This window comes from Blastomyces dermatitidis (genome assembly GCF_000003525.1).
Source record: "Blastomyces dermatitidis ER-3 genomic scaffold supercont1.3, whole genome shotgun sequence".
NCBI classification, from domain to species: domain Eukaryota; kingdom Fungi; phylum Ascomycota; class Eurotiomycetes; order Onygenales; family Ajellomycetaceae; genus Blastomyces; species Blastomyces dermatitidis.
In genome coordinates, this window is record NW_025544776.1 from 5,261,723 (window position 1) to 5,289,152 (window position 27,430).

Here is a 27,430-nt window from a genome sequence, read left to right on the forward strand (position 1 = left end):
CTATTTGACGTACAAGCCAAGCCACCGCTTTGACTTGGGCCATTTCAGACCAACGCTTCAAAATACCTCCGCTTCTGAGTTTCTGTCTTAAGATGCAGGTCATGCCGCTAGGGCCAAAAGGCGCGATTGAAAGTTGATGGGTGCAGGTTGCATTCTCGTTACTTTAGGTTACGCTCCAGGTTGGTGGGTTGTGACTCTTTCCGCACCTATGTCCAATTGGCGGTGGGCATGCTTCGACAGCTCGCCCAGCATGTTGGCAAGAATACATTAAAATTGGAGTCCTTGTGCTGGGCTGATCGTTGCCTTTGTGTATCTCATGACGTCTCTCAAACTGCCAGTCCCCGTTAACCAATAATCATCTCACCATCTCTCGCGATGTTGGAAAAATGCCGTCCATGGGTGTTGTTGTATCACTCAAAGAATCCCTACTACCAATATCAGCAGATTCCCAACGCTCTCTCATTTTCGCTTTTTCAACCATCTATCAAGTCCCAGTTTTTCCTTGTCAGATATCAGATGCAGAGCTATGTTAACTAGCCTCTCCCTCAGCGGGGCATTTCGACCCTACAATTTTTGCTCCGGTTGAACGGGAAACGATAGTCGAATCCCGAGGTTGAGATAACCCCTCTTTTCTCTCCATTCATGGATGCGAAGACCTTTCCCACGTTCGCGTATTACCTTGAGTATTCGTCAGAGTCTGGGTCGGGCCTAGGTTCAGAGATGTTTTGTTTCCTGCCTTGAGTTTTTACAATACAAGCCTGTGGCGGTTGACCCGTCATCGAAGTAGAAAGGGCCAGGGATTTTATGTAGGATTCATTCTCTTGGCCCTTTCTTTCCTTAACCCAAACCCCCCCACAAGCATTCCCTGGAAGATAAATATCCCGCCGGATGGGATGTTGTGTCATATTATTTCCATTATTCGTCAATCAGAATGCTCTGACTTGAGACCTTTCCCCCTCCAAGGCAACAAAGACAGAAATGTCACTCACTTTCGTTGGGACCCTTGTGATTCTTGTGATCTCTTTTCGCACATAGGCTATAGCCCAGTTCTCCGCGCATTTGATGTTAGAGGGATATAGAGACCGGATAGGATAGAATGCTTGTTTGGGCGGCGGGTGGCGCGCGGAGTACCTGGAATGTAACTCTCTTATGATAGCAATTAAGGATGCCCCTCGTTGCTAATAATAAACTAGAGCAAATACATGGACAATGCATATAGCATGCGCCGGGCAGAGACGGACGAATATTTGTCATATTTACATTTGCCGCCAAAGAACGTTCTCGTTGCTTCTGTGAAGTCGGCGAGTGTTCAGCACATATGGCGAGAGTTTAGTGACTCTAATAATGTATGTTTCGCCGTCGATGGTCTCAAGGAATGTGGGGTAGGGTATCTTTCGGCTGGAGGGCCCTCGGAGAATTTATATCGAGAGATGAGCATGATAAACTGGGTCTTGTCCCTGTCTGTTGGGTAGTTAAACTCAAGGACCCCTCCCAGCCGATAGCCCGTCTAACTCCACCCATCTTGTAAAGTGAATATTTCCGGTTGGGTTTTGGTAGGAGAGCTATAGATAGTCTAGTTCATGCTAAATGCCAATATCAACGTCACCATTTCTCAAAAACAAGCAACATCACTCATTAACCGTATTTTGAAATTTACCCTAGATGCAGACGCAGCCCTCGATTCCTGACCTCGTCTAAGATGTCCTCTGTGATATAATTAGTATGCGTCCCGCCTTCGCCTTTCGGAGCGTGAAGGGATATGTATATCAGATAGGCAAAAAGCTCACGTCAACCAGTGGGTCTCCTTTTGGATTTCATATCCGGCGAATCCAGTAGTAACCATCTCTGCTTAATCGATTATTTATCAATCAGTCCCTAGTGGTGTAGTGGCTAACATCGCTGTCTTTCACACAGCAGCCCAGGGTTCGATTCCCTGCTAGGGAGATGAAATCGTGTTTCTTTTTAATGTTTTCTCTATTTTCTTTTTTCAATATTCTCCTTTTTTTTATTTATTTGCCCAAAGGTTTCCCGTGCCCTCGTCGTTATGTCCCTCTTAACTAAAATTGGGCTCTAATGGGATGAAGGAATCGGCATTCGGATTATCTATATTCCAGCCCTGGATCCTGACTCGGCGGAAGTGTCAAAAAAAAAAGTATGAAGCAAGTACGGAGACGAGACATGAGTTTATTTCTTATTATTGTTTTTCAGAAATTCTTGTTTAATTCCGGACCATCTTGAATGAGGGCCTCCCGAGCTTCGGGTCTTCTGCACACTGGTCGACTTGCATTCTCAAGCCCCCAACAACACTTCCGCAGCCTGACCCGCTTCTCTCGTTGCCCAACGCGCATTGCCTTTTCTGCCAACCCCGCCATCCCTCCATCCCCCCACACTCACCAACAGTGCCTCTATCACGGTAATAACAATAATTCCACAGACGCAATGGGCAAGGAAAAAGTATCTTTCAACCTGAAAACCCCCAAGGGCACCAAGGACTGGTTTGGCTCCGACGGCCTCCTCCGCGATCGGATCTTCAGCACCATCACCGAAGTTTTCAAGCGCCACGGCGCAACCTCCCTTGATACCCCCGTCTTCGAGCTGCGCGATATCCTCGCGGGCAAATATGGCGAAGACTCAAAACTCATATACGACCTGCAAGACCAGGGTGGAGAGCTGTGCTCACTCCGCTACGATCTGACAGTCCCCTTCGCCAGATGGCTCGCCATGAACCCCAATGTGCGCAACATAAAACGCTACCATATCGCCAAGGTATACCGACGTGACCAGCCGGCTATGTCCAAGGGCCGCATGCGCGAGTTTTATCAGTGTGATATCGACTTTGCAGGTGCCAATTATGATCCCATGGTGCCCGACGCGGAGATCCTGAGGATTGCGACTGAGGTGTTTGAGGAGTTGGGATGGAAGGGGAGGTACACTATCAAGATTAACCATCGCAAGATTCTGGATGGGCTCTTCGAGGTCTGCGGTGTGCCGAAGGAGAAGATACGGACTATCTCCAGCGCCGTTGATAAGCTTGACAAGATGCCATGGGCGGACGTGCGGCGGGAAATGGTCGAGGAGAAGGGACTCGATAGCGCCGTTGCGGATAAGATAGAAACATATGTGGTCCAGAAAGGCGGGCGGGAGTTGGTAGAGTCACTACTGTCAGACGAAGCGCTCCTCGCAAACCTATCTGCCAAGACTGGGTTGGAGGAAATGGCCCTCCTGATGGACTATCTCGAAGCATTCGATATTCTGGACAAAATATCTTTCGACATGAGTCTAGCCCGTGGCCTGGATTACTATACAGGTGTTATCTACGAAGTCGTCACAGAAGGATCAGCACCCCCTGCCGCCCCCTCAGCAGGCGAGGAAGCTCAAAAGATACAGAAGAAGAGTAAAGGCAAAGCCAAGAATGATGATGACGATGACCGATCGAATGACCCCTCGATAGGAGTTGGGAGCATTGCTGCTGGTGGCCGATATGACGAGCTTGTTGGTATGTTCTCAAGCAGGGCACAGATTCCCTGCGTAGGCATTTCGTTTGGAGTCGACAGAATTTTTTCAATCACCAAGGCGCGAATGGGAGAGAATAACCGCCCCAACAAGCTCTGCGACGTTGACGTTTACGTTATGGCGTTTGGCGGGAAGGGCTTCACCGGCCTACTCAAGGAGAGAATGGAAGTCGCCAGGAGTCTATGGGATGCTGGCCTTAAGGTAAGGGAAAACAACGGCGCTCGTTAAACTTTTGCATTTGCATATATATGTGCATGTATTACGCTCCCGCTAACACATAACCCCCCGAATCCAGGTCGAATTCTCCTACAAGCGCAAGCCAAAACCCATCCAACAATTCGACGCTGCCGAAGCCAACGCGGTGCCCTTCGCTGTCATTCTTGGCGAGGACGAGCTAGCCGCTGGCCAGGTACGTGTCAAGGAGATGGGACTGGACAAGGGACACCCGGAAAAGGATGGCGTATTGGTTAATCTATCGACGTTAGCGGAGGAAGTAAAGGAGCGATTGGAGCGGAAGAAGACTGCTGCTGCAGCCGCCGCTGCAGCCTCGGCAATTGATGCTGATGAGGCGGGGATTGTGAAGAAGATAGAAGATTTAGATGTTAAGGGGCAATAGAGGGGGTTTGTGCTTCTGCCTGTCCGTAGATGTGGAATTTGGGAGGGAAGACAGGGAGAAAGCAGATCGCTCTACGGTGTCACCCCCGCCCCCTGCACCGTTATTATTTGCGAGATAAATGCATTTTTGCCTTTCGTTCCCGCTGTGTTTTACTATTTCGGATACGTTAAGGTATAGATATGGCCGTAGGTAGTTTTGTCGCCTCTAAGTAGAACTTTAGAATCGTAGATCGATTTCCACAAAGAGATTGTAATGTGCCGTATAATAAATATATATACTATACAAAGGAGATAAATCGTTCTAACAGACCGAGAAAACTATCTTGCCGTTTAGGTTTTAAAACTAAAAATAAAATACAATATGGTATATATATCATTAGGGCTTATTACCTAGCGAGAGAGTAGAGAAATAACCCGCAAGAGCATCTACGCTCCAGCAGCAATCTTCATAATAAAGCCCTTTAGTGAGGGCAAGCGGTCAACCATGTTCAGCCCGAAGCTCCTACCCCATGCAACCGGCCCGTTACCAGCTACATTATACGCTTTATGTAGCAGATCACCCGCCCCACCTATCTTAGCATTGACAAGGTATCGCTCGGCAGCGTACCGTTCCAAACTAAGAAGGTCGCCAATGTCCATACCGTGACGGACCGAGTATTCAATTGCGCGGAAGAGAGAGGCTACATCACCTATGCCGAGATTTAGACCCTGCCCGCCTAGTGGATGAATTACGTGCGCGGCGTCCCCGACTAGGGCGATGCGGGGAGAGATATAGGTTGACGCGTGACGGTGACGGAGGGGGAAAGAGGCTACCGTTCCAGGTTGGACGGAGGTAACGGTTGGTGGGACATAGGATGGGGTTGGGGTGTGTTGAAGTCGCCAGGCCAGTTCATCGGCGTGTTCAGTTGATGGGGCTGCTGAAGCGGGGTCCGTGAAGTCCGTGGGCGACTCTGGTGATGATGAGGAGGGGAGAGTGAACATGTACTTTAAGTCTACCATGGACAATCTGAAAGCAGCGTTCACCATAGCTATAAACGCATCTGCAGGGAGAGATTTGAGATACGCTGCATTCCTTACGGTAGTGGACCAGACTAGGGTAGCGTGGTTGTTGGGGAGTGGGAGGAAAGCGACAGGGCCTCCCAGACCAGGGAGAAAGCGTTGATACGCAGCTCTAATAGGTGGGCCGGTGGTATGCCCCTGTGGGGAAATGTTCAAAGTGGCCACCACGCCGTGGCGGTCGTAGTCCCAGCCATCTGTCGATATGGCCGCGTATGATCGGACGGGGCTGTTTATGCCGTCTGCCCCTACAAGCAGACGAGTGGCAATGGTGGGTGGCGGGGGCAGGTTTGATGTCGGTGAGGTATGTTTAAGGGTCAAAACAGGCCAGGAGGAAAGGTCTGGGCCATCAGTGTAATCCTCCCCATTGTTGATTTCAGACACTGAGGTATTGGAGAAGATGGACACGTCATTCCCCGACGACTCTATACTTGCGATCATACCGCGGGTCAGGTTCAGGTTCTCCGTCATCGTCGCGATAGTTTGCGCGTGTGTTGACCGCGATTCGAGGGACCAGTCAAATGAGATGCTTGCGCCCGTCTCTCCATCCCAAACGTGCATCTCGTGGTATGGCTGCACTCGGGAAATATCCACATGGGCCCATACTCCAATGTCTTTGAGGAATGACACAGAGGAGGGCGTGAGGCTGCTTACGCGATTGGAGAATTGCGTTGCATCTAAATTCCAAGCCCTGGTTTTCGAGAGATCCTGGCTTTCAATCAAGGCAATTCTAAGTTTCGAGGTTACTGGAGAGGACCCTAAAGGACAAAGTCAATTAGTTTCGGGTCCCTGTGAACAAACAAGAAAGACACAAGACATATCCGTACGCAAAGCAGCCACGAGACCCAGGCCTGCGGGTCCTCCGCCGACGCAGACAATATCATAGATGTCTGGGGGTTGACGAGGTCTCGAAGAGGAAGCAAATGCCCGCCTCCCAGGTTGTAGGTGGTGTCTACATGACGGGCAGACGTATAACCGCAGCGCGGAGCGAGACAGTGGTCGCATCTTTAGCACCTCAGCGTCCTCGCCGCCAATTTGCAGGTGTTCAACGGTGATATCAGACCCATCGTCGACGGGGTCGGATATTGACGGGTGCAAACAGGGCAAACTGCGCTAGGAATTGCTTCCATACCGGAAAAACGTAGGCTTATTATACGACCGGGTTATGGTTGTTCCGCTGTGCCAGTCAGTGACACTGTCACTGAACCATAAATCTTAATATAATAATGAATAAGCTGTGAAATCATTGTAAATAAGTTATGAACAGGAAAAAATTATTATTATATTAATAATATCACTGATTTCTATCTATATAATTACTAATTCTAAAAAACATCTTATTTACTGAAATTATTCTCTATTGAAAATCTATTATATTATTATTTAATTTCTCTTAGATTTACTGAATTATATCTATTTTCTTATTATTATTTTCTATTATATTTATATCAGTATTAACATTTATTTCTATGAACTTGTAAATTAATATTAAAGTTTTTAAAGAATTAATATTAATAATTATTAGACTGACTGTGTAATTATATCTGAGATCAGAATTAAACTTTATAGTTATTATATTATCTAAAAGTATTACTTCTGATCATGATTTGTATGTCAGATCACGTGATCTGGCTTACTAATCCTTTCATCATATAACTTTTCACAAGCTAGTAATCTTTCAATTATATAAGCTTTACATCTTTCACAGGTTATGAGACTTGTTTTGTGTAAAATTGCTGTTAATTCAGAATTTCTTGTCAATATACTCATTATTTGAACTACTGCTTCATTTGATACACTCATCAGAAGTTAAAATCATCTTATTCTATCAGTATTGATATGCTTGAGATCTTGATGATTAATAATACTACTGCTCACTTAAAAAAGAGGCTTGCAGAAAATGTATTATATTTGTAAAAAAGTAAGAAAAGAGAATAATATTGACAAGGATTTAATAAACAAATATCAAGATAATGAATTCAATACAATCTTATTCACATACACATTCACAATCTTACATTCTTTTCACTGAATCAGTTGCAGTTGATAATGATGATAATTCTTTACACTTATACTCTGTCAGTGAATATTCTTCTGAAGTCTTTAAAAGCTTCATTGATAAATACTCTGAAACACTCTCTCAATTCAAAGCTGGTTTGAATACAGCTTCTGACACAGTCAGACCAGTCTCTCAATCTACTTGACAGCTTAATAAAGCTGATTCTCATGAAGTCAACAGTTCAGATAAGATAATATCAGATCAACAGATGAAACATCTCAAGATAATACTTAAGATAAACAGGAGAAAGTAAAGAGTCTTAGAACTTGAACTACAACTGAAAAAACTCTGTTAACAGAGATTCTTTACAGATTAATCACAGAATATTAACAATTATTCTGTCATCACATCAACAGTCTGTACAGTCATATGAAATTCTAATCTCAGTGAAAGATTGAAATTCAATCTTTATAAACTGAATAGCTGTGTTGACAAGACAATCTCTCAATTCAAGAAAGATGTCAAGAATACTGTGAGATCAAACAGTCTAACTGATATATTTAATTACATCATATAAAGCATCTTCATGAAATTGAAACTGGTTGATACACAGTGTTAATATATGATAGAGAAACAACAGACTCAGAACTCTCTACAAAGAGATGATAAATGAGTATTATTCTGAGACATCAGAAACTGATGACTCTATACATTCATCTCAAACTTCTTGAGTGCAGGTGTCAGACCATGTTTCTTCAAATATGATGAAAATTGAATCACTTATACTCTATGAAATGTGATTGAACAGAAATACTCTGTTCTCAAAACACAGTTACACTGTGAGACAGTTCTGAAATTCATGTCTCTTGATGACACACAGGTTATTAATCTACACACATTCTTTGATAAGTTCCAATCTGTCATCACAAAATTGAAGATGTTGAATACTTCTCTCTCAGATGCATGAATATTTGATACCTTCTACTCAGTTTCACTCAACAATTGAAGAAATTATGTTCAGAAGAAGATAGAGAAGATACAGGATTTTAAATCCACAGCTGTGATATTGAATGTTGATCTTCTCATGAAGGAAATCTGTTCATAACTTGATTCTTCAAAAGATAAAAAGAATCTACAGAATACAGATTCTGCAGTCAACTCTGCTACAACAGCTACAACAGTAACTACAGCTATAACAATCACTACATCTATCAATTCTAACAACAATACATCGAATTCGGCCCGTGAAGACCGTATCAGACATGATTGTGACAGTTCACAAGAGAGCTTCTGAAATCATCAGAGATTGAGAAATTCATCTATATATTCTGATTGTGAGAGATCTCACTTTAACATCTGTTAATTGATCAATTCAGACAGTGCTCTGAACAATTGAAGAATAAACAATACTGTGAGAATAAAGAAATTCAAGAAAAAGAAGAAAAAGAACAACAGTGAGAGTAGAACTCAACTATTCATTACAGATGAATCAGAGACCTATCAGATGATAAACCTCACAGAGATTATCAATATGCCAGCCTGTTTCATGAAATCACATAAGAATTCTCTCACTATATGAAATAGTGGCACTGGATGCCACATAGCAAGTGATAGATTACAATTTTCAGAACTTATAGTAATTAATGATTCAACAGTTCAAGTGATTAATAAGGCTATTATAAAGATTCAGAGTATCAGCACTAGACTGGCCGCTGAGACCATGAATTTCACGTTTGATCTCATTTGATCTGGTCTCATACATTTCTTGGCGTGAATCCCGCTGGGACTGGCTATCAAAAAAACAGGTAAAGTGACTATATATCAGATCTTAAAATGGAACCATGACTTGAAAAAAATGAGAAAGTGATCTCATTTGGTCCCATTTAGTCCCATTCTTGGCATAAAGTTACTATTTTTAGACATTTTAAGGTTTTTTTTAGACTATTTTTAATTTTTTAAAAAGTAATGCTTTTTGATAATGCTCAAATGAGATTTAAAGTCATTTAAAGCAATAAAAATAATTTAAATTGAGAAGTGGAAATCATGATCTCATTTGAAAAATGTGACAAGAGTAGACAGTAAGTTTCACTGGGACAGTATGAAACTACTATCTAATGTTAAAACCGTGTAATGGGATCAGTCAAATTGATAATGAGACTATCAAAAAATCTGGTTCTGGTCCCAGACACGGTCACACAGTCAGTCTAATCAGCACTATATTCATCTCAGTGAGTGAAAGATTGATAGAATTCAATTATATATACTACATATCAGAACTATCTGCAAATCTAATCTCTGCTAATCTTATAAAATATCAGAGCTATATTCACTGTGATATATAAGTTAATACTGAGAACTACTTTGAGTTTCTATCATCTATCAACAGTAATATCTTCTATATTAATCTGTCTCACAATAATATTTACATTCTATCAGACAGCTCATCAACATTTCATGAAATTATGAATGACTCAATGTATAAAGCAGTGATATATGTGGCTGTTCTAAAATCAAAGACAATCTCAACAGATTACAATTCAAATGCAGAATCTTTGAGATCTTTCAGCTATGAGAAGATTGAACAGTTAATCAATTCTAAGAATTCAGATACTGATTTCTTTATTATCTTATCTTTATCTCAATTATCTGCAGTTCTTCTGAAACAGCTTCTGATAGATGAGTGATATCATTGACTTGATCATATCAGTGAAAATAGTATATTAAAAATGATCAGAGACTTACAATTTGATATTATTATTATCAGTCTGAAGAAATTATTATTCTGTGTCACATGTGTTAAGTCTAAACAGAAACACACTTTCTATAAGAATTTCACACCATGTCATGTCATCTGCAAGGCCTTGAAGATTTGAGTGAATATATTCAGTGATGATGAGACTCTTGAAACTGAGAATAATATATCATCTTACACTGATAAGAAACTTGCAATGATGATAATAGATAATGCTATCTGTATGAGGTGAATATTTCTATTGAAATACAAGGATGAGACATTGAGATATCTACAGATCTTCAATCAATTCATCAAGAATCTGCTGAGATGTGACATTGCAATCATTCACTCAGATCATGAAGAATTGAATTCAAATACAGCCACAGCATATATACTCAGTAAAGATATAAAATGAAAGCTGACTTTCTCTCATACTTCACAGCAAGATGAAGTATCTGAACAATCAATTAATTTAATTATTGAGAAGTTCTGATTACTATTAATAGACTCTTCAGCTCTGAAAAAGATGTGAGATGAGACAGTTATTACAGTCACAGAGCTGCTTAATCTTATATCAATCTCAACAATATTGTATGAGAGTTCTGAAAATACAAAGTTAATTACATCATATAAGGCCTGACTTGAAGCTCTATTCTCTGCACATGAAATTCACTGATGAGCTTGCAAAGCATTCTTAAAGATAGTCTTCAAGCTCATCAATAAGATGACTTCTCATTTCAAAGAGTTGATTTTTGTGAAATATAATGATTTTATTAATTATAGATTGATGAACCCCTTCAACAGGCATTTATACATATTAAAAGACATCATCTTTCAGAAGAATCTTCATCTTGCTGATTTATTAATATTAACTGCAACACACAATCTGAAGGTTCTACTCAATGCAGTCTGTAAAGCAGCTGTGATAATTTCTTCAGTGACATTAGACCTACTCACTATGATCTGTTAAGAGATTGCAGTGATTTCTAATTCATCAATAGATGATCTATTCATTGATGAGAAAATTCAATCTGAGTGTTCATTATTTCTTATACTCACTAATAATTGATGAATTGACTATGATATCTCTGTGAGAATATCTACCTTTTTAGTACAGAATATACTAAACTTCTCAGAATTCACAGTTGAATCTGATAATTCTCTGACATCTACAAGAAATATCACTATAGTGAGAGAATCAACAGTGAGAGAATCTTCAGTGAGAAACAGTCTTGAAGATCTACTCATCAATTCTGAGATTGCTGTACTTTCAATTCTGAAAAATCTCACACATGTCAAAGCTTTCATGAAATGAAAGTATTATTACAAGGCCTGTGTTAAAGAGATTAATCATTTGAAACAGATAGAAGAAGTCTGATAACTGATTAAGAGAACATCACAAATGAGTGTTCTTCACAGTCAATGAGTATTTGATAAAAAGTTCAATAATATGAGTAATGTTATTCACTATAAGACTCACTGAGTTATCTGTGAAAATCTTTAACAGAAGAGAGTCAATTACTCAAGAATCTTTACATCTGTCATCTCTGCATTTATCTCATGAGCTCTTATAATGATCTCAGCATTCTGAAGATGATATATTCTACAGATTGATATGATAATTACTTTTTTAAATACTCAACTGCCTGCTGATGAATGAATATATATGAATCAATTCACAGAATTCTGCAAAGACTGTGATAATCTTATGTGTGAGTTGATGCAGAGACTCTACAGTCTTAAGCAAGCAGTACTCTTATAGTATGAGAAGCTGTGAAAGATGCTATTACACTCAGACTTTCATATCAGTCTCTATAATACTGAACTATTTATTCATGATGAAAGATAAATCTATATAATTATCTATGTGAATGATGTCTGTCTCTACAGTCTGAAAATCAAAGATCTGAACTGGGTCAAAGCTGAAATCACTGCTAATTATAAGATCAAGAATGTAGAGGATTTCAATCACTATCTAGAAATGAAGATTGATAGAGATTCAACTTCATTAACATTATCTCAATCTCTCTTTATAAGAAATCTTCTGAAGAAGTTCTTAATAAATGACTATCATTCTACATTCACTTCTATGAAGAAGAACATCAATTTTATAAATGATAATGAGAAACTGATTGCATACACAGCAGAATTTACTCTACAGTTCTATCAATTCAGTATCAGATCTCTGTAATATCTGACATTCAATACATGTTCTGATATAAGCTTCATCACAGAATTCCTTGAATGATTCAGCTCTCAGCCTATATCAAAGAACTGAGCTGTATATAAGCACACACTCTGATATCTACAGAGTTCAATCAATGAGAGTATAATCTATCACAGAGGTGCTGAAATTGAACCTATAGTATACACAGATGCTGATTGAGTCAGTAGAGATTCAGAATTCCATTCAACCACCAGTTATATCATCTACATGGCAGGTGGTCCCGTTGCATGGCGGAGCTGCCGGCAAACAGAGGTCTTTAAGTCATCAACAGAGGCCGAATACATTGCATTCTTTGAGATCATATATGAGCTAGTCTGTCTTCAAGAGCTTCTAGAAGATACTAAATTCATCTCATTCTGTCTCAACAATCTGAATGCTGATGATCATCTCATTCTCATCACAGTCAATGATCTGACTTATATAATTCATGCTGATAATAAGTTCATCATAGAGCTATTCTCTTTCAAAGCAATTTCACATTACTCAAAGTATATAGAGATCTGTTTTCACATTCTTCAGAATCTTGTCTGTAAGAATAAGATATCTATCTGATATATTTCATCTGCTGAGAACACAGCAGATGAGCTTACTAAATCACTTGAAACATTGAAATATACATATTGACAGGAGATTATAAAGATGAGGAAATAAGAGAATAAAAAATGATGTATATCATGACTGATTTTTCATTATTTCATGTTTTTCAGTCATTTTTTATATCTGTACTTGATTTGAAGGTGAATTTTATATATAGTATTGTATATAGTTACTCTGATAAGTGAGAATGTCAGGTCATGTGATCTGGCTTACTAATTCTTTTATCATATAACTTTTCACAAGCTAGTAATCTTTCAATTATACAAGCTTTATATCTTTCACATTGTATTCATTACATTAATTTCAAATCATATTATTTTAAATATTAAAGATCTCAGATTCACTTTTCAAATAAAAATCTAGTCTTAGATAAAGAATATATTTAAATTCTTAGTTATATTTTCATTCTGATCTTATTATTGAGAATAGTATTAAATAAGATTATAAAATCATTTCTCACTTACATAATATTATAATATAGTGCTTATTTATTGAAAATTCAATAGAGAGTATTATTAAATATTATTACTTTTCTAAACACAGATTATAATTTATATAATTTTAATTATGAAAAAAATAAAAAATATAAAAAAAATAAAAAATAAAAAATAAAACAAAAATAAGAAAAAATCACAATAAAAAAAGAAAAAAAAAGAAAAAGAAAAAAAAAGAAAAGAAAAAGAAAAAAATAAAAAATAAAAATAAAAAAAAATCAAGATCACAGAGCTGCAGTATTCTTAAAATACTAACTTCTCAGAGTCTTTATAATATTTATTATCAATTATATATTTCTCACAGTGAGAGTAATATGACTGTAATAAGTTATTATCTTAATATTATCTAATAAATAATTAGTATATATCTGTATAAATATGAATAATTAGAAAATATATACTTAAAAAGTGTGATCAGAGTGAACTCTGCTGTTATTTGAATAATATCAAGAGTAAAATACTGAAATCAATGATTCTTCTCATTAATTTCATAAATAAGACATGTGAAGATAATCTTAAGAAATATAAGATTTCTCAACTTCTGATAAAAACAGATCTCACAGAGAGACTCTATTTTCATAATATCAGAGACTGAGTGTTATTAAAAAGCATTACTTTTATACAATATATATACACTTACTGCAGTGATTCACTCTCTGTGTATATAGCTGAGAGTTATAACTTTCTCATACTACATAGCTCTCTCTGAGATGCTGCTGTCAGTTTGTAATTCACACAGTCTCTCAGTTCAGCATGCACTGTATATATACATGTCACACCCCTGGCCGCGCCAAGGCCCCGTTGCGGTTCCACACGGCCCATCGCTTTCATGCGGATGATTCCATCCCTCCCGCAGGCCGACCGAACCGGTTTCCAACCACTCTATTGTGATTCAAAGGTTGCTTAAGCCAGCGTACGATTACAGGCGTACGCCGGCTTCTTATATATTGAATCTCGTACGCTAAATTAATTAGTGGCCGCTAGGGCCTTCTTTACATTTGTACACTAGTAGTTCAGAAGCGGCTGTGTTATTATTTAACAGTTGTACATTCTTCCAAATCACATCCTCTCTCACCAGATTCAGTCACGCCCATGTGATCATGTTGTACACTCTAGCTTCATGCAGATTAGCTTGTCACTAGTGTTTCATGATTATGTGATCTATCTCTGATTCAGCTAGTATTCTACATACATTCTTACAAAGAAACTTTCACTATATTACATCACTCATTCACTAACTTTTCTCATTCTTCAATTATCATCTTCATCATTGTCATCATCAAATATTATCATCTTATTCAAGATTTCTATTTCTTCTTCTATTCAACTCTTTTCATTTATTTATCTATCACATTATATGTGTTTCTGATAATGATCTTCTATTCTCATAATAAATGTTCTTATAGTGCTCATACCAGGCAGTTTGTTAGCAGTAAGTGTAACACATTGTGAAATATGATCAGAACTTGTTTATCTTCTAACAATTATCAGAATATACTATCATGAATAACATATCTTCTTCATCTTCTCATATACTCTCTTCATCTTCTTATATATTCTTGACTGTTTCTCTTCTCAGTGAGTTTCTGATTGTGTTTTCTAGCATAATTTTGCATAAACACAGATGCTGATATATTGTTTTTATTCATGTAGAATCTTCATATGTTGACAGATTCATATTCATTAATAATAGTGAACTCAATGTTGAATCATTGATTGAGAATCTGAAGAACATGATAATAAAGAAATTATTCATATCATATGTGACTGAGTCTTCTATATTTCTTCTTATCTCTTCTGCCACTTCTCAATCTTCTATACTTGCCTCTGTGTCTGGTTCTCTCGCTCTCACTACCTTCATTCTCATGATCTCTACTCTCACTACTTCTGATTTTACTGTCTCTATCTTTCTTACTAGCTCTCTCTGTTTTAAGAAGATGTTGTATAGACTCAGTGAATCATGTTTCTCAGTGTATACACTTCTATTCTTCTTGCTGATTCCTAGAATGATTTATTGTATAAAGATGATGTATGATATGATTATCTGAAATTCAGTCACAGACACTGATTATTACATTCATTTTAAATATTTATAATGAAACAATTATTCATTTATCTCAGAGAATCATTCTCTCTCTCAACAGTGTTAAAATTGTAAGTCTTTTTCTTTTTCATCTTTTCTTTCTGATACTGATTTTTCTGTTCTTAGGAAAAATTGTTATAAGTTTTACTGTGTATGAAGTCATAGCATTCACAGATATCAAGAAGCTTTTCACAACTGTAAAGTTTAATATCATAGAGATATCTGCTCTAATGAATTTCTTTGAGATGATAGATCTGTATCAGTCTATTCTCTGATATCTGTCATCTGACTTCATGATACAGATGAAAGATATCTGTGTTTTCAGAAATAGAAACATGAATGTTGTACTCTTTTACATCTGTGAGTGTGAGACTTGTACACCTTATCTAAGATATCATTGTGAGAATAAGTCATTTGCATACTGTATTCTGCTTTCTGTATTTCTCTGTGTTTCTCTCTCTCTTTCTGAGAAGTCTCATGTGTGTTGTAATTGTGTGTACAATTCTAAGATCAGCAGATGTTCATTCAGTAATTATTATCTCTGTTTTTACAGTTTTGTATACTAATAATAGTTCTTAGTTACTTCAGTGTCAGAGATCATTTTAATCAAAGATGATAACACTGCTGAGATTACTCTCTCTTACTCTTAAGCTTCTCTTATTACTTTTTCTTTCTTCTCTGCAGAAAAGATTGTATATACACTGAATTGTAAGTGTTTAGCTCTGAATGACTTCTGTCATTTGTTCAGTTCTGTGTCTTCTTCTTCTTCTGTTTCTTCTGTCTCTACTCTCTCTGCTCTGACTTCTGATTCTATAAGTTCTGCACTCTTCTTCAATTTCTCTATACATATATATGTGCATTTCTATATTGGCATTCCAGTCAATCTTGTGATAAATGACATTAATGTTATACACAGAGTGATAGAGAAATCAGAGATATGTATGATGTTATTGTAAGAGTAGCTTGTGACTCTCAAATTTCTTATAGATCTCAAGTTTTGAGATTTTCTTTGTTTTTGATGTTTTTCAGATGATATTGAAAATAGATTAAATATGTGATGTATGAAAATGAATGAGATGTGTATGATAACATTTATCTTTTACAGCTGACTCTTACAGTTAATGATCAATCTATTATTTCTTTTCTCTTCTTACACTTTTTCTTTATCTGCTAGTCACTACTCTTACATGATCTCTATATAGTACAGTGTTCAGTGACTAGGTTTGACAGCTTTCATCTTTTATAATTCTGTCTCACACATTATACTGTTCCTCTTCACCCGCTCAGATCACTACAGTGAATAGCTCATTGAAACTAATCTTATCTAATCTCTGAGTATTCTCAGAGATTGAGATGACTTGGTCTCATGTATCTGTGAATGTTTCAGATAGTTTATTCTCTGTGATCTCTGCAATTGAACTGATGTAAACAGTTAAATTCAACTCTGAATTTCTTTTTCTTCTGCAATCTGACTTATATACAAGTCTGCTGCTTTGAGATTACTCTTTGCTGTGTTATGTCTGCTGTCTATGATGTATTATTATATGATTAGCTACAGTCTCATAATTTATTGAAGTGTGATGTTTATCTGATTTCTTCATTTCTTCTCATTCTTTTCTTATAATTGTGAAAAGATTGGAATAAGTGAGATCATCTGATTTGTAAGTGTCTATGATTTCTCTTACTTCACAAGGCTTTTCAATTATAAGTCTCTTCTTTTTCAACACTGATGATAGTGCTGTAAATAATCATAATCTGCTCAGATCTTACATCTTTGCTTTCACAAGTTATGAATCATTTATTAAGTTGTGTAAGACTTGTTTCTCTGATTCTTTCAATGTATACATTCTCAGAGAATGTGATTTAAGTATCTTATATAGCTCAAATCACCTAGATTGAAACTTCTCAGAACTCTCATTATGTACAATAACTCATGTTCTCATCTTGAGACTTGATTTCTTAACAAGTGAGTCTTGTATTCTTTTCAATTGAATTGCTCAGTTCAGAAGTAACTCATTAGCTTTTGTATGTGCATGACTAATCTCTTTCAATCTTGATTTCACATCTGTGACTGTTGTGTCTGCAACTGCTACTACTGTGTTTGTAACTGCTGTTTCTGCTGTGTCTGTAACTGCTCTCTCTCTCATCTTTTTCAAAGCATTCTCTGAAATGTGCGGATGCAATTCATACAACAGGTAGAATGATGAATGCTTAAAGACTGCATACTGCTGAATTTGTGTGACTAATAGCATCTATCTGAGATATTCATCTCATAGTCTCATAGGCTTGCTCACTAGATATTTTATCAGCATGTTGCTCAAGATTTCATTCAAGTGTTTCATCTTCCTGTTCATCTGCAGATGATATGATGTTGTTCTACAATGTCTTATCTGTAACTGACTCATAAAATGCCTCATCACTTCTTCTATAAGGTTCACACTGTTATCAGTTAGAATCTCGTGCAGTATTTCATAGTTGATATAGATCTTATCATGTAGAAACTTTGTTATCATCTTCTCTGTTCTCTCTGAAACTGCTTTCACAACTGACCAGTCAGTAGCATAATCAATAGCAGTGATTATTCATTGATTTTCATTTGATGTTTGCAGTAATATGTCTATGAGATTCATCTCTTATTATTTAAATGATTGTATTATACACTTCATCTGATGTTATGCTTCTTTGCATTCTAATTCTTTCTTAGATTCTTTCATGACCTGGTAATTCAGACACTTGTGAGCATACATCTGAATGTTCTTAGTCATGCTTGGCCAGTATACTCTTGATTCAAGTATATTTATGAGTTCAGAACTTTCTAAGTGACTGAATTCCTTGTGTATATAAGTCACTAAGTTGTGTCTAAATAAAGGTTCTAGATAGGGAGCTTCTGTGTATTCTAGATCACAGTAAAGTACAATATCATTTTTCAATTTTCTCAGCTTGAAGTTTGAAAGCATCTCTTTTACTACTTTCATGAGACACTTGTCATCTGACATCTTGTCATTCTCTAAGTGAGAGATCATGATATTCACTCATTCTGATTTCTTGTATTCTCTCAGCATGTTTAACACAAATGTCTCTTATACCTGATTTGCAGAACTCTCATTCATGAAATTGAGTCTGTAACTGATTGTATCTGACATCACTACATTCAATCTCTTCTGATATTTGATATGAAGATTGTATGCTTGAAACTCTGAGATTCAATATACTAAGTATTTGAAAGGTTTTATTATTGATTGTAGATAGATGAGACTTTTGTAATCTGTGATCACTGTTATTATATGCCTGTTATTGATATATCTATCTCACAATACTAGTATGTGCTTGATTACTAGTAATTTCTTTTTATACACTGAATAATTAAGCTCAGTATCTGATAGTTTTCTATCATCATATATCACTGAGTACAGCTTGCTATTCTTACTCATCTGTAGAAGAGTATCTCTGATAGCTCATTCAGATGCATCTGTCTTAATATAGAAAGGTTTATCACAATCTGATTGAATAAGCACTGAGAATGTTATTATATGTTCTCTCAGTGTAAGAAAAGCCTCTTTGCATATAGTATTTCAGATGATTGAATGAAACTTCTTCTTTCACAGATTTGCATCTATTTCTCTTAAGAGATCTGAGAGTGATGCAGATATTCATGTGAAATTCTTGATAAACCTGTGATAGTATGAGATCAACTCAAGAAACTGTTGTATATAATGTACATTTCTCAGCTACAGTCAATTCACTATAACATTCAATTTCTTCAGAATGAGATGTATACAGTCATCACTCACTACATATCTTATAAACTCTAACTCTTTCATTTCAAACACACACTTGATTGATTTGATATAGAGCTTATACTCTGTCAGAGTTATAAGCACTTCATTGAGATGCTTCAGATGTTCATTGTATGAGTTTGAAAAGACTAGAATGTTATCAAGATATATAAGATATGAGGTTTCATTTTGTTTATAAAGAATCATATTCATCATCATTTGAAAGATGATGAGCACATTTATCAGACTGAATAGCATTGCTAGAAATTTGAACTTCTCTCATTATGTATTAAACACAGTTCATGAGACTGACAGTTTGTCTATGCAGATCTGTCAGTATTCTGAGAGAAGATTGATCTTTGATAGATATCAGATGTTTTCAACTGTATTCAACTGTTATTGAATTCATGACAGTGAATATTCATTCTTGATTGTAAGCTTGTTGAGTGTTTAATAATTGATACATATTCATCACTCTTCATCTGTCTTTTTCACAAATAGAACTGGAAAGCCTCACGCGCTTGATGAGAATTGTATGAGATCACATTCTAGAAGGTCTGTGATCTGACACTTCTGTTCTTCAAGGTGTGTTTGTGACAGAGAGTACACATTCTGATTGACTGGTTTTGTGTCCCTCATATCAATCTCATGTATAAATCCTCATTTCAGCAGCAATTTCAGTGAAAGATCTGTTCAGAAGATCTTTTCATACTTCTTCAGAAGCTTCTTCATATGCTTATTCTTCTGTATATTCTTTATCTTGATTTTCTCTGCTTTCAGGTTCTGTATGATATACAGAATACTTTCAGATAAGATCTTATAAATCATTCTCTTTGCTTGTTAATGTGTAAGCAGATTTAATTGTTCTATATCAGAGATATGAAATGTTCTTCTCATATCAGTTAGTAGAATTATATGAATCATTTTCTTTCTATCAGTCAACTGCATATGACATGTACATCATTGAATCTGCAGATTGAACCTTTGAAATCAATTGAGTCTGAGAATAAGGTCATATTTCACATTCTGCAGCTCTCACACTCAAATATAGCAAGATCATTCTTCAAAGTACAAGAGAACTCTTACTTTTACAGGTGATATCAGATATTAGTTATCAGATAATCTTATATATTGAGAATTCTTCACTCAGTGAACTTCTTTCAATCTTCAGATTATATAATCACTAATATATTATATAGAAGCTTCTGTGTTCACTAACACTTTTGCAGCCATCTCTCAATTCTTATTCAAGTGCTCTCTATACATTAACATTTCAGGTCTCAAGGCATTGAGATGAGTGTTCACTTCATTCTCACCTGTACTCTATTTGAGAGTCTGCTTCTTCTTTGCATTTACAGGATTCAGAGAGTCATCTAATGCAGGCATCTCTTTCACTTTGAAGACTTTTCATAGAATATCAGTGAGTGTCTCTGAGCTCACTGATTCTGCTAGTTTTTTGACTTTCTTACTTCTCTTAACTGCACATGCTGAGTGCAATCTTTTATATCATGATTTTAGTATCTGCAGTTGAAGCAAGCTCAATACTCATGATATCAAGATTTTCACTCAGAGAATCTCTTTTTCAGAGAATTCAGTGCTTTAGTAATAACATTCAGATCTAGATTCATTATATCTGAGTGTATAACTTATGTTGTAGAAGTCTGATTATCTGTTCTTCACTGAGATATACTCAATTGCAGTATTTTCTGTTACAATTGACTCACTTGTTCTCATATGATGAGAATGTTATATGCTTTTTTCACTATGTCTGATTGTGAGATTAAGCATTTTCATTTCACTCTCAACTCAGGTGTAAGATTATAAATGAAGATCTGTAAACAGAAAGATGTTGAAAGCTCTTCATTCAACACAAGATAGTGTAAGCTGAAGTGTGTAAAGTATGATGTAAGATCACTCACTTATCTACACTCAGTGAAGTATTCATAACACTTATCTTATACATTCACTTTCTCAAAGTTGTGTAAGATTCACTTGAAAAACTCATTTCATATTTATGAGAATAAATATTACTTCAGATCTGTGAGATTTATCTTTTCATCAGTTATTTATAATAACTTCACTTTTCTGTATAGAAATACAGCAGATCTTAAGACTTGTTGAAATTCTGTTAACTATCTGTCTGTGAGTTCATGTTCAATCTGATAATATAATCATATCTGACTTAGTCAGCTGATTGCAGCATTATTTTTTCAGTTGTTATTAAAGCTTGATAACTTCAGCAGATCTCTCAGCTTGATATATCTCATACTCAGATTCTCATTCTGCACAGTGATCTCTGATGATGTGTATACTTCTGAAGAGATCATGAATAATCATGATAAGATCTTCAGGTTTAATGTAGTCATTTATCTATGTAAACATTCAATCTTCTGCTGTAGGTCTAAGATCTGGTTTTCTCTATTCTTATTAATAATGATGATTGTGTCAGTGAAGCTCTTCATAGTGAATACTTGATTCACAGTGAATGCTAATTGTTATTTGACTTCTGTCTCAGTCTGTCACTGTGTATGCAAGGCCTTGATCTTGTTTAGAATTCTTATACATGTATGAAGCTTTGATTTCAGTTCAGTGATCTCAGCTGCTTTTCTTACTGTTTTAAGTAAATTCTCTGAGAGATTCTGCATATCTTTCAGTTCAGATAGCAGAGAAGAGTGTTGTTTATATCAGCTAGAGAAGATATTTATTTTAATAATTTCTGATTAATTGTACAATGTCTATCATTATATCACTTTTCTATTATCATTATACAACTTCAGTGATGATCATCTCTTCTTTTATTCTTCTTTTGAGTAGAGAGTGAACTTCTTTGAATCTGGTTTATCACTCTCATTTTCTTTCTCACATCTCATCTGTTCACATCTCATACATGGCATTTGTCTGAGCATGAAGTTTTTCCTTAATAAGTAAAGTAATATCAATTGAATGCTCTTCTGCTCACTGCTCTTCATATACTATCTTTTGAGATATTTCTAGAATCACTCTGACATGATAACTATGAATCACTTCATAGATAGAATTATCACACTCTGAAGAAGTCTACACTTCTCACCAGTTTTTAGACATGCTATCAGATGTGATTCAAAGGTTGCTTAAGCCAGTGTATGATTACAGGCGTACGCCGGCTTCTTATATATTGAATCTCGTATGCTAAATTAATTAGTAGCCGCTAGGGCTCTCTTTACATTCGTACGCTAGTAGTTTGGAAGCGGCCGCGTTATTATCCGACGGTCGTACGTTCTTCCGAACCACACTATGACATCATTCGGATATATTATGAGAAGATCCGATTGATGAATATAAGAACCCCGTGTAAGAAATCCCGCTCCTCGCGGATCCTTTACCCCTATTCCTATCTCTCGCGTAACCAATAGGGCTAGCGGCCCTTGGCTACACACAACTATATAGACTGGAGTTCGCGAATACTATTCATAACTCAGCTTGAATGCTATTATACATTTGATCTCTACATTTATCTTTCTACTGTGAACACTTCTAGTAGTTAACAGTACATATCATATCAAGCTGCAAACACCTGAATAATCACCTGTAAGCACTTATTCTTACATTTCAAGCTCAGTCAGTCAGCAACTGTCTGTTATAACTGAAAGAACTAGAAACTTGTATACTTCAATCCCTGTGAACTCTACTGCAGATACTCAGAAGCAGCCACCTGAATCATGAATAACTCTCATAAAAGAAGTCTCAGAGAACTTATTAATCACTCATGAGATATCATTCTCTGCATCTGTGACAGAGGAACTCTCTGAACTCATGAATAAATCAATCTTAGTGAAGAACATTCTTGAGCATCTTTCACAGAATCAAGCTATTTTTCTATAAGAAATGCTTACTGTCTGCAAACACTCTTGAACTGAGTCTCTAGACATGATCTTCAGAGACACTTATAAACTGAAAAGAAACTTTCTCAAGTTACAATCACTTAAGATCATCTATTGAATCACAATCTATAAAAGCTTTTACAAGTTTGTATTTGAAATTGACTTGCAAGCCTGACTGTGTGATATGAAAGATGAAGAAGCTGTTATCTATATAATGACAGACCTCTATTACACTGAAGCCAAGAACTGACTGAATTATCTAGAGAATAATCATGAGAGATTCTGATAATCTGTTCTCAAGATCTATCTAGAGAATAAGTTAAGAAACTCTGTGAGTTGAACAGAAAATACCTGAGCTGTAATCATTAATATTAGAAAAAGAGATAAGAAATCTGATGAAGACTACTCACAGTGCTTTATGAAATTATGATACAAATTGAGACCTGTGAAAACAGGGCTCTGAAACAAGATCTGAATGATGATGTTTATAAAGAGACTGAATAAAGATATGCAGAACAAGCTCATTGAGCAAGACTCTAAGCTCTTGACTCTGAAGAAACTGATGACTCTTATTCATCACTTACAGATCACTGTGAGAGTCACAGATCTGTAGAGAGTGAATCATTAACTGACTCTGTGAGAGTCAGAATAACAGAGAACAGGTTTGTCAGAAAAAGATAATAAGACACAGAGAGATTCATGTCTGACTGCTGAGTAGAAAGAGAGAGCTTCATAAGCTTCTGTGAACAGAGTATATAACAGAGAGATCAAGGAAAAGAGACTCTGCTTTATCTGTTCTAAATCAGAATATCTCTGTATAAACTGTTCAGACAAATCAAAATAGAAATTTGAGAAGTCATGAACAGAGTCAGCAACAGCCTTCTTAAGAGTCTTGAAGCTGACATCTGAATCTGTTACTCTCTCAATGAAAATGCTTACTCATGAGAAGAGACTGTACTGCAGTACTGCTGCTCTGCAAGTATGAAAAGTATTGATAGACTCAGAATCTCAGATCACTGTAATATCTCTAAAGCTCATGAAGTGAATGAGCTGAAAGATGAAGACTGAGAATCTGCTCTTACAATAAGTAGAACATGAGAACTCAGATCTGAGAACTGAGAGACTTACAAGAGTTATCTTTGAATTGCAAGATCTCTCTGAAATCTGAAGAAGATTTATGAAAACTGTGATTATCACAGACATCACAGATGATATGTATTTGAGACTTACATGACTTCAAAGACACAATCTGCACATAGCTGTTTATAAGTCAGGTTTATACTTTCAATTAGTGTTGACAGACTCACTTACAGAGATAGAAGCAGTTGATACTGCAGAGTTAGTTAGAGAAGACAAGCTCATCTATATAATAGCTTTGTAAGTGTCTGAGAATCTCACAGTTATGAAAACTGAGCTTCAGATATTAGAGAAATACTAAGATCTCACAGAGATGTTCAGCTCAGCTAAAGCAGCTGAGCTTTCTTCTCACTGTAAGAAGAATCTGATAATAGATTTGATAGAAGAGCAGAAACCCTTCTGAGAATCAATCTATAAGCTCTCTCATTATAAGACAGAGGTCTTGCAAATCTATATAAAGAAGAATCTGAAGAATGACTTTATCTGATCTTCACAGGCCTTCATGAGAGCCTCTGTGATGTTTGTAAAGAAGAAGAATAAAGATCTCAGATTGTGTATAGACTACTGTGACCTGAACTTCAAGATAATAAAGAGCTGCTATTCTCTGTCTCTGATTGAGAATGTGATCAACTGTCTCATGAGAGCTGTCATATTCACACAACTAAATGTGATCAATGTATATACATGGCTGTGAATACAGTCTGAGAATGAATGAAAGACTGTCTTTAGAACTGCACTGAAATTATTTAAATATCTAGTAATATCTTTTAATCTGACTAATATCTCTGCAGCATTTCAGTCTTTCATTAATAAAACACTTTATATATATCTGAATGTCTTCATGATAATATATCTGAATGATGTGATGATGTACTTCATGAAGAAGAAAGAACACACTGAGCATGTGCAAAGTATATTGAAGATCTTAGATGAGACAGAACTGTATATTAAGCTTGTAAAGTGCAACTTCAGTGTCTGCTGAATTAATTTCCTAGAATATGTAATTATCACAGATGATATTCAGATGAAATCTTCACAGATTGAGACTATTCTATCATGATCAGAGCTAACTAGTATTCATGAGATTCAGATCTTTCTGAGCTTTGTGAATTTCTATAAATAATTTATCTTTGTATTTATAAGAATCTCCTTGACTCTTACAGACATGCTGAAGAGTGAAAATAAGAAGAAGTTATTTCATGAATAGAGAATGAAAAGATTGTTGAGAAGAAAGAACTGTAAGAACTTTCTTACTTCAGAAGCTCATGAGATCTTTGTAAGATTGAAACAGATATTCACAGATACAGTGATACTGTTTCACTTTGATTTCTTACTCTTAACTAGATTGAAGATAGATATCTTCTTCTTTGCAATTTCAGAAATAGTCTCACAACTACAGTTAAATGAGAACTGAGTTTCAGTGATCTTTTTCTTGTGAAAGATGCAATCTGTGAAGATTAACTATAGCATTTATAATCAGAAGCTTCTCACAATAGTGGAATTCTTCTGTCACTGATATCACTACTTCAAGAGTCTTGTGACAGTGATTACTGTTAGAACTAATCATAACAGCTTATAACAGTTTGCTTCAATCAAGAAACTCTCACAGCAGCAGGTTCACTGAGCTCAGAGACTGAGTGAGTTCTGATTCAAGATAGAACATATCAAGAAAACTAAGAACTCAGTGAACAGACTCTCTCACAGATCAGACTATATTAAGAAGACCAGAACAACAGACACAGAGAGACTAGAGAAGATAGAAAAGCTTCACAGAATGCTCAGACTGAGTATTGTGAAGAGATTAACTGAAGAGTCTCTCAATTCTCTGTGAGAGAAGAGAAAGAAGAGAGAAAAGAAGCCTGTGCAACTACTCTCTATAACACTGAGAGTCAACACTCTGAGAATCTCTGTAAGAATTCTTGAAGAGAGTATCTATAACCTGAAGAGTTTACAGGCTTTGAGAAGTATTATGAAAGACCTGGTGTAAGAGAAAACAGAGCATAAGTCTTTACAAGATCTTCTATTCAGATTGTCTGAACTGTAACTGAAGAATGAATATACTCAGTATATTTAGAAACTGCTTACAGCAGGGATCAATCCTGCAGAAATAAAGAATTAAAGAGACTTAAATAGTCTCTTGTAAAGAGAGAACTGAATTTATATGCCTGTAAATGAGTTTCTATATATAGAACTTATTAAAAGATATCATAACTCTTCTCTAACAGATCATTTTACAGATACTAGAACTCATGAGTTGCTCATAAGAAAATACTTCTGACTAAAGATGCAAGAACTTGTGAAGAAGATAGTGAATTCTTGTGCTATTTATCAGGATTCACAGGTAGTGCAGTTCAGGTCATATAAAGAACTTACTTCTCTACTCATTCTGCAGGAACCTTGGGAACAGCTAGAAATGAATACTCTTATAAGTCTCTCTGAAAGCAAGAACATATATGATGCCTGCTTTGACAGTGTACTGGTGATAGTGAATCACTTCACTAAGATAACACACTTTATACTCACTTATAAGGACTTGAAGTCAAAGAATTTGACTCATATCTTCATCTGCAATGTGATTCAGTTACATGAATTATCTGTGAATATTGTCTCAGATAGAGAATTAATCTTCACAGAAGAGTTCTAATCTGATCTGATAACTATACTGAAGATCTTGCAAGATCTAAGCACAGCTTTTCATCAACAGATAGATGATCAGACAGAATGCCTGATAAGTATATTAAAACAGTATCTGTGATGCTTTGTCAATTACAATCAGAATAACTGAGTGCATTGATTATCACTTATAAAGTTTATATACAACAACTTAAAGCATGTCAGCATAGATAAAACCCTTTTTGAGATACTCACTGAGACTTATTCACAGATGACCTTGATAAACCTGTGAGAGTACACTATAGAGTGTGATAATATCTGTGAACAGGCTGAGAGAATTCAGGAGATTCAGGAGAAAGTCTGTGAATTCTTGAGAAAGGCTCAAGAGTATCAGAAGAGATACTATGACTTTAAGCATATTATAAAGAGTTTCAAGAAAGATGATAGAGTCTGACTAAGTCTAGAAAACATTATCACATGAAGATCTAGTAAGAAGCTGAATCTTTTATGAACAGAGTCTTGTAAGATTATGAAGAAAGTTAGCTCACAGTTCTATAGATTAAAACTGTCATCTGAGTTATAGATGTATAATGTTTTTCATATCTCTTTACTCTGTGAATATAAGGAATTCTCAGAAGAGAACTCTGTGACTCATTACTCTATCTATAAAACACTAGAGAGTGAAAGAGAATATCAGATCAAAGAGATTATTGACTCAGAGAAGTA

General features: G+C 36.1%; 3 protein-coding genes and 1 non-coding gene across 4 annotated transcripts; 3 read left to right on the forward strand and 1 right to left on the reverse strand.

Moving 5' to 3' along the window:
• The first annotated feature begins 28 nt into the window (after positions 1 to 28).
• Positions 29 to 4,651, forward strand: BDCG_03325 (histidyl-tRNA synthetase). Its single transcript, XM_045418924.1, has 2 exons — positions 29 to 3,714; positions 3,809 to 4,651. Exons 1-2 carry the CDS (start codon positions 2,239 to 2,241, stop codon positions 4,127 to 4,129), a joined length of 1,797 nt encoding a protein of 598 aa, XP_045275387.1. The 5' UTR covers positions 29 to 2,238; the 3' UTR covers positions 4,130 to 4,651.
• On the reverse strand, positions 1,604 to 6,403 carry BDCG_03326 (ubiquinone biosynthesis monooxygenase Coq6). Its single transcript, XM_045418925.1, has 3 exons — positions 6,012 to 6,403; positions 1,788 to 5,942; positions 1,604 to 1,706 (listed from the first exon to the last, which is right to left on the reverse strand). The coding sequence occupies exons 1-2, from the start codon at positions 6,187 to 6,189 to the stop codon at positions 4,555 to 4,557; spliced, it is 1,566 nt and encodes a 521-aa protein (XP_045275388.1). The 5' UTR covers positions 6,190 to 6,403; the 3' UTR covers positions 1,604 to 1,706; positions 1,788 to 4,554.
• BDCG_16725 lies at positions 1,873 to 1,944 on the forward strand. The gene has a single exon. It is a non-coding gene; the product is annotated as a tRNA-Glu (tRNA).
• An 8,323-nt stretch (positions 6,404 to 14,726) lies between the features above and the next one.
• BDCG_16726 (uncharacterized protein) lies at positions 14,727 to 15,393 on the forward strand (the record flags this gene model as incomplete). Its single annotated transcript, XM_045425920.1, has 3 exons — positions 14,727 to 14,813; positions 14,889 to 15,205; positions 15,357 to 15,393. Coding segments are annotated over 3 exons (440 nt in total), but the record flags the coding sequence as incomplete, so codon positions are not given.
• Positions 15,394 to 27,430: the final 12,037 nt, after the last annotated feature.

Coding starts and splice junctions, on each gene's coding strand:
- BDCG_03326 (XM_045418925.1), bottom strand. CDS start 6,189: ATGCGACCACTGTCTCGCTCCGCGCTGCGGTTATACGTCTGCCCGTCA. Junction 5,943..6,011: donor GGGTCTCGTGGCTGCTTTGC/GTACGGATATGT, acceptor TTTGTCCTTTAG/GGTCCTCTCCAGTAACCTCG.
- BDCG_03325 (XM_045418924.1), top strand. CDS start 2,239: ATGAGGGCCTCCCGAGCTTCGGGTCTTCTGCACACTGGTCGACTTGCA. Junction 3,715..3,808: donor TATGGGATGCTGGCCTTAAG/GTAAGGGAAAAC, acceptor CCCCGAATCCAG/GTCGAATTCTCCTACAAGCG.